The 15,301-nt window shown below is 33.8% G+C and overlaps 1 protein-coding gene across 4 annotated transcripts; it reads left to right on the top strand.

The window, feature by feature from the left end:
* The first annotated feature begins 1,150 nt into the window (after positions 1-1,150).
* On the top strand, positions 1,151-7,064 carry LOC107947196 (uncharacterized). Of its 4 annotated transcripts, none has more exons than XM_016881772.2 (16): positions 1,151-1,609; positions 2,267-2,317; positions 2,392-2,628; positions 3,016-3,114; positions 3,219-3,274; positions 3,563-3,674; positions 3,793-3,972; positions 4,075-4,335; positions 4,676-4,867; positions 4,948-5,148; positions 5,235-5,360; positions 5,435-5,743; positions 5,844-5,942; positions 6,019-6,485; positions 6,577-6,630; positions 6,767-7,064. In XM_016881772.2, exons 1-15 carry the CDS (start codon positions 1,487-1,489, stop codon positions 6,608-6,610), a joined length of 2,547 nt encoding a protein of 848 aa, XP_016737261.2. In that variant the 5' UTR covers positions 1,151-1,486; the 3' UTR covers positions 6,611-6,630; positions 6,767-7,064. The 4 variants fall into 4 exon arrangements, with proteins under 4 accessions (XP_016737261.2, XP_040963495.1, XP_040963496.1 ...); XM_041107561.1 differs by having other exon boundaries at positions 6,764-7,064; XM_041107562.1 differs by having other exon boundaries at positions 6,577-6,642.
* The last annotated feature ends 8,237 nt before the right edge of the window (positions 7,065-15,301 follow it).

The following is a 15,301-nucleotide window of genomic DNA, read 5'->3' as shown; positions in this document are numbered from 1 at the left end:
CCACCAAATACGAGTAGGTATCCTTCGACGCTTGCTTGTGAATAATTGGGACCGCCAAGTAAGTCCATGGTCGAGTATGCGTGCCTAATAATGCTGAATCGAAACAATAAATACTCAAAGAGGCACATGATGGTTTGTTTTCTATGCACCCTGGAGGTACTAAAATGTATCAAGACTTATGAGGCTCATATTGGTGGTCGAAAATGAAATGAGTTAGTTAAATATATTGTAAAATGTCTAATTTGTCAGAGAATTAAAGCCAAACTTCAAGTTCCAACGGGTTTAGTCCAATCCGTATTGATTCCTGAGTGAAAATGAGAACGAGTAACCATAGATTCGTTGTAGGTTTCTTACCACTTTGAAGAAGAATGCTACCTAAGTGATAATTGACAAATTGACAAAATCAACTTATTTATTAGCTGTGCCAGCATGGTGTTCCTGTTTCTATCATTTCAGATTGGGATATTAGATTCACCTCGAGATTTTGGAAACAGTTGCATAAGTCTCTGGGAACTAAATTAAGGTTTAGCATAATTTCTCTTCGCAGATTGACGAGCAACCTGAACAGGTAATTCAAATTCTTGTTGACTTCGGAAGCAGCTGTGAACAGATCTTGCTGCGGAATTTGTATATAACAATAATTTCTAATTAAACATTCAAATGACTCTTTATGAGGCATTATACTGTTATAAGTGTCGTACTCCTTTCTGTTGGACTAAATTGGGTGAAAAAAGATGTGGGGTTAAAGTTGATTTAAGAAACTGAAAGTAAAATTCGTTTAATCAAAAACAGATTAAAAGCAACATCAAATAGACAAGCATTGTATGCAAACTTAAAGCGGAAAAATATCGAATATATCATTAGAGATAAAGTATTTTTAAAAGTGTTTCCGTAGAAAAAAGTGACATTGACCCCTGCACCCGTGGTCTTTATTCTTGTTCTCGCCATCGCCATATTAGTGAAAATAATAAATGTATTAAAAAGAGAAGATAGTTTACTTTAGCAGTATTAGTGAGTAGGAAGGCCCAAAAGCAATGGGCTAATTTATAAAATTAAAAGCCTTTTAGTCACCTGAAAAAAAGAAAAAGAAAAAAAAAGACGCTTGAGTAGACCAGAACTAAAAAGGCTCAAAGCCTATAAATGGCGGGACGCTTGCCTTAGATCGAAAATTTAAGCACCCCAACCAGCCAATCAATCAATCAATCTCTGGAAATCTCACTATTTTTACACACTAAAGATTTATCCAAAAACCCTCCGATCCTTAAAACCCAAACTTCTCCTATTTCTGTTCCCCACCGCTCTCTTTTTTTTTTGGTCATATATCCTCTCCGTTTTCTTCTAAAATTTTCTATTTTCTAGTGTTTTGTTAATTTTATTTTTTATTGAAAACCCTAGATTTCTGTTTTCTTCTTCTCTTTGGGTCTGCTTTTGTTTTGCAGACAGAGGAATTTGGAGAGTTGGAGCGGTGTGAGACATTCCTGATCCAATGGAGGCCGCGGCCAGTGTCGCCGCCTCGGGGAGCGGCTCGTTGCCGATGCAATCATCGTCGCGGAAAGAGTGGCGTGCCGTTCCCGACAACCATGTGGTTCGGAACCCCGGGGATGATGTGGTAATTTCATCTGGTCATGAAGGTTTCTTCGCTCTGTCTTTTTGTGGTTAATGAGAAAAATGTTGAAACGATAACATAATCGTGTTTTGCATGTGAAATTCCGAACTAAAAACAGTTACCTTGATTAATTTAATATTACTACTTGTGTTTGGTATTCTTCAGTGCTCATAAGCAAAAGCAACATTAGCGTGTATCTATTTATTTTTTTTCATTGATCTTTTTGGTCCTTCTAGTTTGTTTACTTGCATACAGTTTTATTACCCAATTATTAATTAGTTCCACTTATTTCACACTTTTGGGTTGGGGTTCTTTGATCGCCATTCATTAACCTACCTTGTGCTCTAAATTGAAACATTTTGATGCATTTATTAAAATCTTTGGTTCACTTTGATGACAAGTTTGTGGTCAATGGGTTGTTGGAATGATTGGGGATGTGAATTTGGGTTGTCTTAACTGTGTTTAAATATTTATGTAATCCCAAGAACTTAGCGTTTCATATTCTAGAAAGTTCATTAGTTATATTGATGTGAGGAAATGCTCTTCTGTGAACGGTGGGATTGTAGCTTTGAGCTGTGTTGGTGAAAGATTCCTATTTCTGTTATTTTTGAACCAGCGGAGTTCATTATTTGTTATATTCAGTTTTCTTGCAATGTGTAGGGATTGGACAGATCAAAGTTGGGACAATCTGATGAGAGAACCTTATATGAGGTAAGGCTTTTTGAATTAAGATTAATTCCATTTTGGACATGATGAAAAAGTGATTTGGTTGAATGCTTATTAAGATGCAACATGGAGGAGAGCCTGCTGATGCTGACTTCTTTCCGATCACGGTGGATGGAAGTCTAGATGACGACATATTGCAACAGCGAATCCACGATGTTGCCAGACAGAGAGAGCAGCTCCAGCAGATGGAAGTTGAACTGCGAGCTCAAGCAATTGCTAGATCAAGTGTTCTGGAAATGCAGAGCAGATATGATGCTGAAATCAAAGCCCATGCCAATACTGCTGCCAAGCTTGAGGTTTGAATTTAGAATGTGATTCATAGTATGATTCTTCTGAAATTCAACTATCAGAAATAAGAACTAAGTCAAGTTTTAACTGCTTCAAAAAATTATAATGATCTTTATTTATGAAAAACAAAAAGGAGAAAGAGAAGAATTCGAGTTTCATGCATAAGATTATAAACTTAGATAAATTTGTCATCATATGTTGACTGTGGAAGTGAGTAAATTAGTGAAACCTGCCTTTTTCTTTCAAGTGGAGCATCTTTTGTTTGGTATTGTGCAAAATATCAGTGAGATCCGTTCACACTAGAAATTATTTAAGCATGCAACAAGAAGATCTAGCAAAGTTACTGTCCTTTTTTGTGACTTACAGTCTATGTTTGGCTTTATTTCCTTATATAGGAGCAACTCCGTGAAAGTGAACAGACCATACATCAGTTGGAAAGGAAAATGGAAGAGAAAGATAGAGAATTACATGCCATAAAAGTGGAAAAAGAAGAGGTCTTTCTGTTTCTTCATTCTGCTTTGGGATTTTTTTAAATTTTAATTAAAGCCTTTTTCTAGCAAGTCATGTGTAAATTACGGCTCTTGGATCATCTTGGCAGGCCTGGGCAAAGGAAGACCTCCTCAGAGAACAAAATAAGGAACTAGCAACTTTTAGGTGTGTGTTTGTTGTGTTTTATTCTTAAGAGCTATCTATTTGCAGTAACCATAGTCCTCAATGTAATTTGTTTATACGAGTGTTTTGTTTATATTAGTAGTTGCTGTGTAATCGACACACTTCAAAAGTTTCTAAACGTATTAGCTTTTAGTATTTATCATTGAATGGAATTTCCTAAATATTAGCTGCTGCTTTTCCTGGAAACTTCTTTTAATGCATTAATCTTTCAGCTGAGGCTTGAAACCTATTGAAATTTAGATGGGTTTCCTATTCTTTTTCTTTTGGCAGAAGAGAGCATGATCATTCAGAAGCAGAGAGAGCCCAGCATATAAAACAGATACATGATCTTCAAGAGCATGTTCAAGAAAAAGAGAGGCAGATTATTGAGTTGCAGGAACAGGTCTGTACATTTTAAAAATTTTTATGCTCTTTTAAAAAAAAAATTTCTGGACGTTAAGGTGTGAATTGTTGGTTGCTAGAAGTCTAGCTGTATTTCCTAATGCTAGTCTATGCTTCAGTATAGGGCTGCTCAGGAAGCCATTCTTTTTAAGGATGAACAGTTGAGAGAGGCCCAAACTTGGCTTTCACGTGTCCAGGAGGTGGATGTTTTGCAGTCAAGTACAAACCACACCTTACAGGCTGAATTAAGAGAACGGACAGAGCAATATAACCAGCTGTGGCATGGCTGTCAGAGACAGGTTGATGAGATTTAAGTTTCTTATTTATTCTTTCTCTACTTAAATAAATAAATTCGATGTAATTTTCAGTGAATTTAGATTGACTGTCCTTGTTAATGTTAGTTTGCAGAGATGGAGAGACTTCATTTACATACGGTGCATCAGCTTCAACTTGAACTGGCTGATGCAAGAGAGAGGAAAGGTACTTATAGTGATGAATCACGTATAACAAAAGCAAATTCAAAAGATTTACCTCAATTTGGTCAACATAATGGAAACCAAGTGGATTCTAATGGAAGTGGTGCAACAAATGTGAATACTGGGGTAATTTCAAAGGGGGCTTCAGCCAGTGTTCAACCATTTTCTGGCAATGCATCAAATCTGGTAAGATTGATGTTTCTTTACCGAAGTGGTGTTGCTGGGATTGTTTTGCAATGAGATATCTAATATTTTATAACCATCTGTAAAGCAATTATAAGTATACGCTTTTTCTTCATATTGTAGTGTTCCATTGGCAAAACATGTTATAGCTTATGCTTAGTTTTATTGAAATCATGGATCTCTGCAGCCCTCTGCTCTCTCCTTGTTTCTACATTTCATCTAATGTCTGGCTTAAGATGGTGCTTGTAAACTCATTTTTAGAGGTTTTTAGACCATAGACTAGTATTCATCTAATTTAGGATTCTTTCTATTGCTTCCTCTTATATTACTCCATTTATATCAGAATCAGAATGATCATGTTCGAAGTGGTCCGATTGCTCCACTTGGTATGCCTGCTTATCTCCCACCTGAGCAGGTTACTGCTCTGCAGTCATTTGTCATGCATCAACAGGGGGTTCCTCATTCTGTGGTATCCCATGTTGGACCCTACTCAATGCAAGCAATGTCATCCGTCCAACAGTGGCAGAACCAACAGGTTTGGTCAAAGCAATGCATTATTAGTTGTGTCAAAGTTTTCTTTAGTTATGTTCAATGGTTTTTCATCTTGTTCTTCAGGTTTCATCAGAGGGTTTCCAGCCTTCTGGACCGAATCAACTTCCACCATCGCAAACCGATCAAAGCCTCGGGAGGTCAGACGTAAGTCATGAGTGCGAAATATCTGTTGATGGACAAGCCATTTGTCCAGACCATGTAGATCATATAAGCCAAGGGTCAGAGTCGATTTCTGTAATATCATCATCTACTGGAAAAGCACAGGTTCTTTAAATTAAGATTATTTTACTGACACTGCTCGATACTGTTTTCATCTATCCTCGTAACTTGTTAAAACCGTTTCTTTGTAGGTCGTTGAGTCAATTAACTCAAGTTACCTTGTGAAACCCCAATCTGAGCCAAACTTGCAACAGATTTCTTCACAATTTCATGATGCATTGAAATTGGGCACTCTTGAACAGAGCTGTGAATCCAAGGTTTGTCAGTTTGGCTAATCTTCAAGCAGTTGAAGAGCTCAGAGCTAACCTCTACTTAACTTTGAACTGGACAGGAACAGAATATGCTTAACATGAAAAATCATATGCTGAAGGACCAAGATCTAACGGTGGAAGAAGGAAGTACTGCTGCCAGTGCCAGCCTATCTCCTCCTGATTCTTCAGTGCAGTCTGTTGGTTCCTGTGAAACAACAATCAGCAATGGCACTGGTGCTATTTTGCCCAAAAAGTCTGTAACAACTGAGCAGACTAATATATTGATGCCAGGTAAGACTTCAGAGGCTGCTCTGCTTGAGGAAAGAGCATTGTTGGCCTGCATTGTTCGTACAATTCCACCTGGTGGTAGAATTCGAATCAGTTCAACGGTTAGTGCTTTAGTGGTCTGCTAATGATTTTTCTTAGGTCACCTGGCTATGGTATTAAAATCATGCACGCATGGGTTTGACTTATATCTGTCAATTGCAGCTACCAAATAGGCTGGGGAAAATGCTTGCACCTTTACACTGGCATGATTACAAGAAAAAGTATGGAAAGCTGGATGACTTTGTAGCCCTTCACCCTGAGGTTCATTCTTGCAACTTTTCTCTTTTGAAATAATACCTTCTGAAGATTTGAAATCATAATTTCTTTGTGATTTCAGTTATTTGTAATTGAGGATGATTATATTCGGCTACGGGAGGGAGCACAGGAGATAATAGCAGCCACAGCTGCTGTTGCTAAAGTTGCTGCAGCTGCCGCAGCCTCATCTCCTCACTCCACATTTTTGCCTTCTGTTGCTGTTACTCCAATTGCACCACCTAACCGACTAAAGAAAGGAGTACCATCAGTTGATTCCAACCATGTGAGGAATGAGAATGCTGTTTTCAAGAAGCAAGCAGCAGTCTCTAAAAATGCTGCTGATGATCATTCGCAGCTGTTAGGAATGCAGAAGCAACAACCGAATGGCATTTCTTTTGGTGTGGCCGGTAGTCTCTCAAATGTAAAAATATTGAGCAAATCTAAAGGCCCTAGAGAAATTAATGGAGCCAATTTTGAGAGAACAAGTATTGAAAGCAAGGCCTCTGGTCATGGAAGGTCTAATTCGAATTTTGTTGGAAAACAGGACAGGTATGCAACTTAAAACCCCTCAGATAGCTTAACGTCATTATTCAGTTCATGTTTTTCGTATACCGAGCTTAATTTTCTTGTACCATGGCAGGGCAACTGGGGCAGCATTAACTTCTAGAAGATAGCTTGTGCATTTACCTCAATTGTGAGTTGTCTTGTATGTTTTGATGAACTGATACTAGTTTGTTATTATAGCATATTTGATTTCATAGATGTTTATAATATCATCGCTCAACCAAAACAGTTTTAAGAGATTTATCGATCTCATTTTGTTCCAGCAGGATACAGCGAATCTCAATGTTGAGTCGTGGATCATGCATTAAGCTGATTGCAATAATTTTGGGATATGATTTTATAGTTTGATTGTATCTCTTGAGATCTTGGTCATCAGCTGTCTTTTCCATCTGTGAAAAATTCTCTGATTGGAACCTAAGGTGACTATTTTTAAATTATTTTTTTGCCTATTGGCCCTCGATCCATCAGAAAACCAAACTATTTATTTTACTGTGTTATTGTCAAACACTAAAGCTGCACATTTTATTTACTGCATCAGTATCCAATTATTTCTCTCATTTTTCACTTTGTGAGCTCATTTGTGAAACATTTAGATGCAGCATCTGGGAAGATTGAGCTCAATTAAATGCCTGTTTAAGCATTAGATGTCAGGTTGATGCTTGTGGCTTGTGCATCAGCAATTTTAGCAAAGATACATTGGGTTGTGCTGCAGCATTGCTTGAAAACTGAAAACATTGTATAAACTCAGACCAATCATAATTTATCTCATCTTTGCTGTTACAAACATTATTAGGATGCACCATACTTTGGGGGGGAAATGACATAATGGAATGTTTGTGCTAGGACTGTTCCACGGGAAAAAAGGGGTTAAATTTTATTAAAAAAATTTCATACAAATCAATACATGCAAAACCCTAAACACATTAAACACTCGTAAAACCTAAAGGTAAAATATGTTTAAAGAAGTGACAATGCTGAAAGATCAATTAGCCTTTTTTGAATCTGTTCATTGATGATGTTCATCAACTGTGGGGCTGCTGCATATTTTCCTCTACAGAATCAATAAAAAGCAGGAACTAAGAAATGAAAGAAATCCTGACCCTAATTTTCCTTTGAGATGGGAAGAAGATGAAAGAAAAAGAGCGCAAAAGTGGGCTGTTTTGCCCCATATTTTTTTGTCAAAAAGATCAATTTAATTCTTTAGACTCAAAAATCAATCTAGCTTGAATAATATTGACTGTTAGTGTCACTTGCCTAAGTTGAGGCATGACAACCAACTATAAAAAACATAGTTGTAGAATTTGGATTGAACCTGCTAATCAGACTTTGCAATTGGATGGTAAACAGATCCGGAGGAAGAAAATTGAATGACTCACTAATCGAAATAAAAATTCGATTGAGTTAATAGTTGAATTAATTTATTTGAATTTTAAAAAAATTATGAATTTTTTAATTTAATTAATTAAAATCGAATCAATGATGTAATTGGCTAAATCAAGAATTGGTGACTGCTCGATTCTAAGTGATTTGAAAACTATGATAAAAAGCAAACATTAAAACCCAAAAATTTAAAGTAGTAGTGCTAAAATAGTTGAAGGAAACGACAAGGTTCAATGTCGTAAGTAAGGTCGATTCTCGTTTTAAGTTCCTTTTTTGAACAGAAAAAATTATTAATAGGAAGAAGAAGAAAGGGAAGGGGGTAAATCAACTATGGGGTACGTATTGAGGGTAAGATTGGCGTCATTCTTCACGGGGGCTGCTACGGCGTCGTTTCTCGGCCTCTACATCCTCTACAAAGATTACAAGGTTGCTCATGAATCTATCGCCCAACAGGTCCTTTCGCCCCACATTTTCCTTTTTCACATTGTTTGGTTTCATAGCATATTAATTGCCTTTCAGTTTCCGATTAAATTTATGGGTTAATTTCCATTTTCGGATTTATGCTCATTTTCAAGTTTTGTTTAGCAAAAAACCATATTCATGGCGGTATCGAAGCTTGGAAAACTGAACTTTAGATGTTTCATTTTATAATTTTTCCCTCTATGTGATTGGTTCTGCTGCAGGATTGTTTGTTTACCATGCATTTGGTATATGAAGGAGGCGCTGATTGGTATATATGCTTGGATGATTAGTGATTATGTATGAAAATATTAGAATATCGTCGGTTGTTCACTATTCTGGCTGTGGGGGATATATGCTATTAGAGTTATCTCTTTAGGCTGATTTTCAGGTCGAAATTAGCCCGATTAAGATGCATAGGTGGGAGGGGGGGTTGACAATGCAATGTAATAAAAGCCACACTATGTACTTAAACATTGCTAGTAGATGAAATGGAGAAGTTTTAGGGTATAGGGATTCAAGTTAAAATTTCTTATTCTTTGTTCATCTTTTGACATTATTCATTTGGAATGATCAATTCTTTTCCATACTTTTAGTGCATTTTTGCTTTTCATCCAATTCGGTCCGATTCTCTGTTAGTTGTTCCTGTCTGGTGGCGGACCTTTTTCATCCATAGTTGTTCTTTATTGTGCCTTATGGAACCCGTGGTATGCTAGCTATAGATGTAGTTTCTTCAAGAGTGAAGCCATAAGATGTATATTATATAGCAAAGGATAGAATAGTATTAAGACAGATAATTAACACCGGATGCTTGATTTATATAGAAAGATTCTACCACTCGAGACTATATATTAGAACCATCCCAATGAGGTAATAGTTGCTCTTGGTTAATGATGCTTTAATTAACCGAATAATTAACAAAATCGAATACGTTTGTCTTGTTTGTTTGGTTAGAATCAAATTCATGCATGCCTTTCAGGAGATCTAACATAGGCACTTTTTTTTTTTTTTGGTGTGTGCGTATGTGCTTATATTTTTTTACTTGTCTCTTTGTCTCAAGGTGAAAAGTCTTCACGGGCCTCTGGATAGGCGAATCTCTGCTCTGGAAAGTTTGAAACATGCTGAAACTTCACTGCATGTGGATGCTACGAAGTAAGTCCTTGGGGGCAAAAAGAATTTTGCTGTACGCGCGATTGTTCCTCAGTAATGATTTTATTTTCCTTGACTAGTAATACTAAATAATTGTAGTTGAACTATTATGTTCTTTATGGAACGATAGTACACTCTGCAAATTTATATGAACAGTGATTTCATATGAAATTTAAGCTAAAGAGAATTCAGTCTGTCTGTGATTTGCTGCATCTTTTAGTAGCGTAGTTAACTTACAATTGCCTTTACTACAGTAAATAAATGCTTCATTAAGAAAGTAATCATATTTAAAAGCTGTGTTTAATTTTTAACTATATATGATACTATGTCTCAAATGGTGAAAGCATATATCCAGGACATACATTCAGCCCGAATGCACACATAACCTCCCTACCAGCTGCGTTTTTAGTTCAACGGCCTCCTTAGCATCTTTAAGTTTGCAGTAAAAGCTAAAACCTAGGTTTTATGTCTAATTTACACTGTTCATGCTTATCATTTAGCCTAATTAGAGGTACCACTACACCCCTCGTGGAGGGTTACAACTATGATTTATAGATTAGATGCCAATGCGCCATATATTATTTTACTTACCATCCAAGCCATTAGCATTTCTCTATATGAGAAAGCGTGGTATTTGGTAGCCACATATTTATTACTCAGAAATGGGGCTCATAGTCAGTTGGCGTGTATCAGGTCCTATTTCTAACTGCATGGCCATGTTACATGTACTATACTACTTTTGGATCCTATATGATTCTGGGTATAATATGGCAGAGCCCCATCCAAATATGCTTAATTATTATGGGCTTTTTTTTGGAAATTTTCATAACTAAGGGCAATAAAAAAAGCATAAGCAATCAAGCATTCTTTTGTTGCTTTATGAAAGGCTTTGGGGCCTCTAGCCTGACCCAATTTCCACTTGTTCCTTTTTGAAAACTGACACGTTTTTTACTTTAATTTGTACCATACGGAATTGAACAACTATCTGAGTAACACTGTTAAGTTGTTAATATGAAAATCAACAACTCAGCAATAAAAATCAATTTACTAAAATAAATTTTGAAAAACTAAAAATGAAATTCATAATTAAGCACTTATACAAAAGCATATGCAAATTTAAAAAATAAATAATAAATAAATTATACCAACACCACAAAGTTTTAAAATTGAGTGATCAAAATATAAATTTATTAATAATTTAATAATTGAATAAGCAATAAAAAAAGATTTGACAATTTTAAAAAATTGAAAGAAAAAAGTCCCACATGGTACAAAAGAAAGAGAGGGGGAAATAAAATAATAAAACACTAAAACCAGAAAGTGCCAAAGATAATATTCTGATGGAGAGATTGTTGAAATCTTTTGTAGGACCATGTGGTCCCCTTTTAAGGGATATAAGAGTTAAGACCCATGTCCCATTCACATGGCTCCCCCAATCCCAAAATACCATAATCTAATTTATTTACAACTTTACTATATTTTAGTATAAAATTAACAACAAAATACTAGTAATAATAGCTTAGCTTTGAGTTTAAAAAGGGAAAGAGCATTATAGCAATTTGGTTTTGGTTTCCTTGGCGGTGGTAGCATTATAGAAATTTATGTTGAATCAAAAGCAAATATACCCCAATGCCCAAATGGGAGGGAGGTCCATACCATACCCTCCTTATTCCATTGTTCCTTGGTGGAGAAACATGTCTCCCACCACCCTTTTTTTTCATATCTTTTAACCTACTATTGTATTTCTACGGTCAACTTTTCGATTTAATCCCTTTTTATGAATTTGTGAGATAAATAAATATTTTTTTAATTAAAATCCATACGTATTAGTATTGGTTTTTTCTTATATAAAATTTTGAACCTTATAGATTTTTTGCAAATTATTTAATATACATAATAATTATAAATATGAAACTAAATAATTTTTAAATAAAAATTTTTCATTCAATAAATTCAAAATAATAAGATGAAAGTTCCATAAGAACATACACATAAATCAATGTTCATGAAGCTTATAAGAATTTTCATCAATACAAAAAAAAACCTGATTACTATGATTGTTCTTACACCAACTGATATAATCGAAAGTAATGTGAAACTCATTAGACAGTCTAAATTAAATCGATTTACACTCATTTTTACTCACCTATACGAGTAAAGAGTAAATTAAGAAACCAGTACATTAAAGTGTGTGTATGTGTATGGTTTAAATGAGGTAGGACAGAATGGAAAAAGAAAAAGAAAAAAAAGACCAGGTTCCATTACTACATAACAAGAGATAGGGGGAAAACGGGGATGCCTGGGTTAGGGCAGGAAGCAAAGTGACAAGACAAAGAAGGGTGGTTGCACTTGTTTCATTCAAAGGATCATCATCATCCATGATCCGATCCCCCCATGGAACCGGGTTTTGGTTACAAGTTTTAGTGGCAGTGGTACCACCACCACTTCATTAACAAACACCTACCACTGCCATTTTGTCTGATTTGAGGGACAAATTGAATATCGAGAAGGACAAAATAGAAAGATGGTAAATGTGTAATAAAAGTACTGCAAGTCTTTAATTCCAGAAATTGAATCAACTTGTCTTTGTTTGTAACTCAGGAAATTCGTGTTTTATTATTTTATTTTATTTTTTGCTATCAAACTTTATATATAAATATACATAATTGAATGTTGGCACAATTGACATCGACATTATCAACAATGTAAGACTACGTGAATTTAAGTATACTGAAACGTAATTTTAGACATTGTATCAAGATACACAATAAAATAATTTTTTTATATAATTTGTGAATGTATCATAATATTTAAAATATTTGGAATTATTAATAATTAAATTTCAAGGTATTCGTGTGTTTTCATCTATTATATTTTTTGGGGGAACAAAGTTTTTTTTATTAAAAAAAGTATTTTAGTTTTAATTTTAGGAGGATATGTTGATAACATATCTAATATGGCTGAGATTTTATATTTTTTCATATGACGTGTCGATAGAGGGAGGTGTTTGGCTTTTCTTGTTTTTATTGCAAATTGCATGTGATGTGGGGACAACATCTTCCAGCTGTCTGCATCCAACCCTCTTTAATTTGCCTTCCCATCTCTCTCAAGCATCAATATGCTTGTACCATATTCCTCTTTTTATATATATACACATACCAGTATATATAAAATTGTTTCATATATAATTCTATGGTTATCAGTATTATTATCGGTATAGGAGGACGCGGATTTTAGTGTGTTAAAATGTATTATCCTCCTATTTAAGGGTTGAGGAGAGACTATAGATAGTTCTAGACATTATATCAAAAATAGATGATAAGAACCTATAATGAGATTAATGGTAAAAAAATTTATTTCATTTATTGATCGAGATTTTTTTTAATTGTATAAGTGAAGTTAAAAAATATCATTTATGTTTAATTGTTAAAAAAATATAAGTTGATTTCCGTAAAACTATTAGGGAAGTCTATGTATTTAAGGATAAATTGTATTTCTAGCTTTTTTATTTAAAAAAATGGATAAATTAATATTTATTCATCTCAAAACGCGCAAATTAATTCCTCAATTAAATTGTCTCTTAAATGATGATGTGGACATGCTGGAAATCATTTTTTTATGGTAAATTATAAAAATTGTCACTCAACTATGTATTTCATTTTATTTTTGTCATTCAACTTTTTTTTATTTAGTCATAAATTTTTCGAAATTAAATATTTTAGTCACTCTAGGCTTTTGTGGGCTTTTTCTATTAATCTAGTAACACAATTAGCCATCTAATGTTTACATATTCTATCAAATTTATCATAAATATAAAAAATAACAAATTTAACCCTCAATATTTATAAAATTTATCATTTTAGTTCTAATTCTAAAATTTTAATAAATTTGGCCCTCAACATTTACAACATCATCAATTTAGTCCTAACTCTAAAAATTAAAAAAAACATCTTTTTTCAATTCATTTGCAACACTTTCTTTTACTATAATTTAGGTTTCACATTGGATCAAACTAATTGATTTGGACATTATTTGGAATAATTGGCTACATTACTAACCGGACAAATAATGGTTTTAATGCCTTTATTTTCTTTTGGATCTTAAATCTTTGTACTTTATCCTGACTTTTTAAGGTATAATTTAGGCTTTATACTAGATCAAACCAATTGATTTGGAATTTATTTGAAATAATTGACTGCATTACTACCCAAACTTATAATGTTTTTAATGATTTTTTTTCTTTTAAATCTTTTTTTTTTGGTTTATCTTGACTTTTTAGAGTTCATTTGCAATTGGCTTAAAAGCAAATATTTTTTTTCTTATTTTAATAACCCACATGGGTTAACTTATAGGTTACAAAGGGCTAAAAATATATTTTTTAAAATATTGTTAAAATTTTCAGAGTTAAGATTAAATTAATATTTTTTGTAAATGTTGAGAGGTTAAATTTATTAAATTTTTTATATTTATGATCAAATTGATAGAATGCGTAAACATTAAAGTGTTAATTTTGTTACTAGATTAATTTAAAAAAGCTCGCATAAGTTAAAATATTTAATTTCGAAAAAGTTACTAAATAAATAATAATAGTTGGGTGATCAAAATAGGATGAAAGTCACAATTGGGTAACTATTTTTGTTGTTTACCTATAAAAAACAGCCAACAAAAAAAATTAATAAAAGGATTAATTTACACATTTTAAAATATATAAAAAGTAATTTTTCTATTTTTTAATAAAATACAATCCACCCCTTAATACATAAGTTTCCTTCCTACTTTTACCGATGATTTGTTAAGTCAACGTGGAGTTAAAAAAACTTACTAATATATATCCTTTTTGACTTTTAGTACATATTCCCCAAGCCCCGAGTTTCATAATTTTTGCTTTAACCCTTTTAATATGACTTAGTACCTATATCAAAAATTATTTTATAGATCTTTTTATCATATTATTCATAATTCTGTCTAATTAAAAAGATATATTATTTTTTTATATAAAAATTTAGTCTAAATGTACATATAATATAAAAGAAAAAGATGATATATCGTCTTTTAATTAGACGAGATCATGAATGATATAATGGAAATAGCCAAATTTATGTTGACCTATTTATGGGGCTGGAATGAATGATTGTTATTTAGCTAAGAGGGCAAAGCCCCTACATGCCTCTGGTTTACCTTTGCTATAATTATAAGTATAAGAAAAAATACATATTTAAATAATGATGTGGAAATACATCATTCCATCTGCACATGAAACTATGAATAACTTCTAAATAAAAAATATATTTAATTTGTTTTAAATAAAACCGTTGAAACATCCAATAAAAAGGGGGAGGTGAGCATCGTAAGTTCGTAACGAATAGATTACTCTTTAAATAAATAATAATAGATATTTTGGTCTCCAAGAAATTTACCTCTTTTTCATTCAAAGTCGGTCACCCCACACATCACGTCTCCCTCTCCTCTCCTTCCGTCTCGTCACATCTCATGGCATCTGAAACCCACACTCTCAACCTCCTCCCGTCCCCAGCACTCGCTCACTCACTCCCCGCCGGCACACCCTTGAATCACGCGCCTCGTGGGCGAGTGTTGCTGCCATAGTTGAGCTGATGCATCACGTCTCGTTTCAAACTTTAAATTGGCCTCCACTTCCATATGCAACTCCCGAGGCAGCAAGTCATTAAATCATTTCATTTCTTATCCTCTACAAATTAGCCTCACCTACCTTTGTATTTCTTAAATTAGTTTATTTAAAGAGTAAATTATTTATTTTATTAAAATTTCTCTTTTTAATTTTTACATTAAATGTG

The sequence above is a fragment of the Gossypium hirsutum genome, chromosome D12, assembly GCF_007990345.1.
Source record: "Gossypium hirsutum isolate 1008001.06 chromosome D12, Gossypium_hirsutum_v2.1, whole genome shotgun sequence".
In the NCBI taxonomy this organism is placed as follows: domain Eukaryota; kingdom Viridiplantae; phylum Streptophyta; class Magnoliopsida; order Malvales; family Malvaceae; genus Gossypium; species Gossypium hirsutum.
Note: the sequence above shows the minus strand (reverse complement) of the source record. Positions and strands in the feature narration are given on the sequence as shown.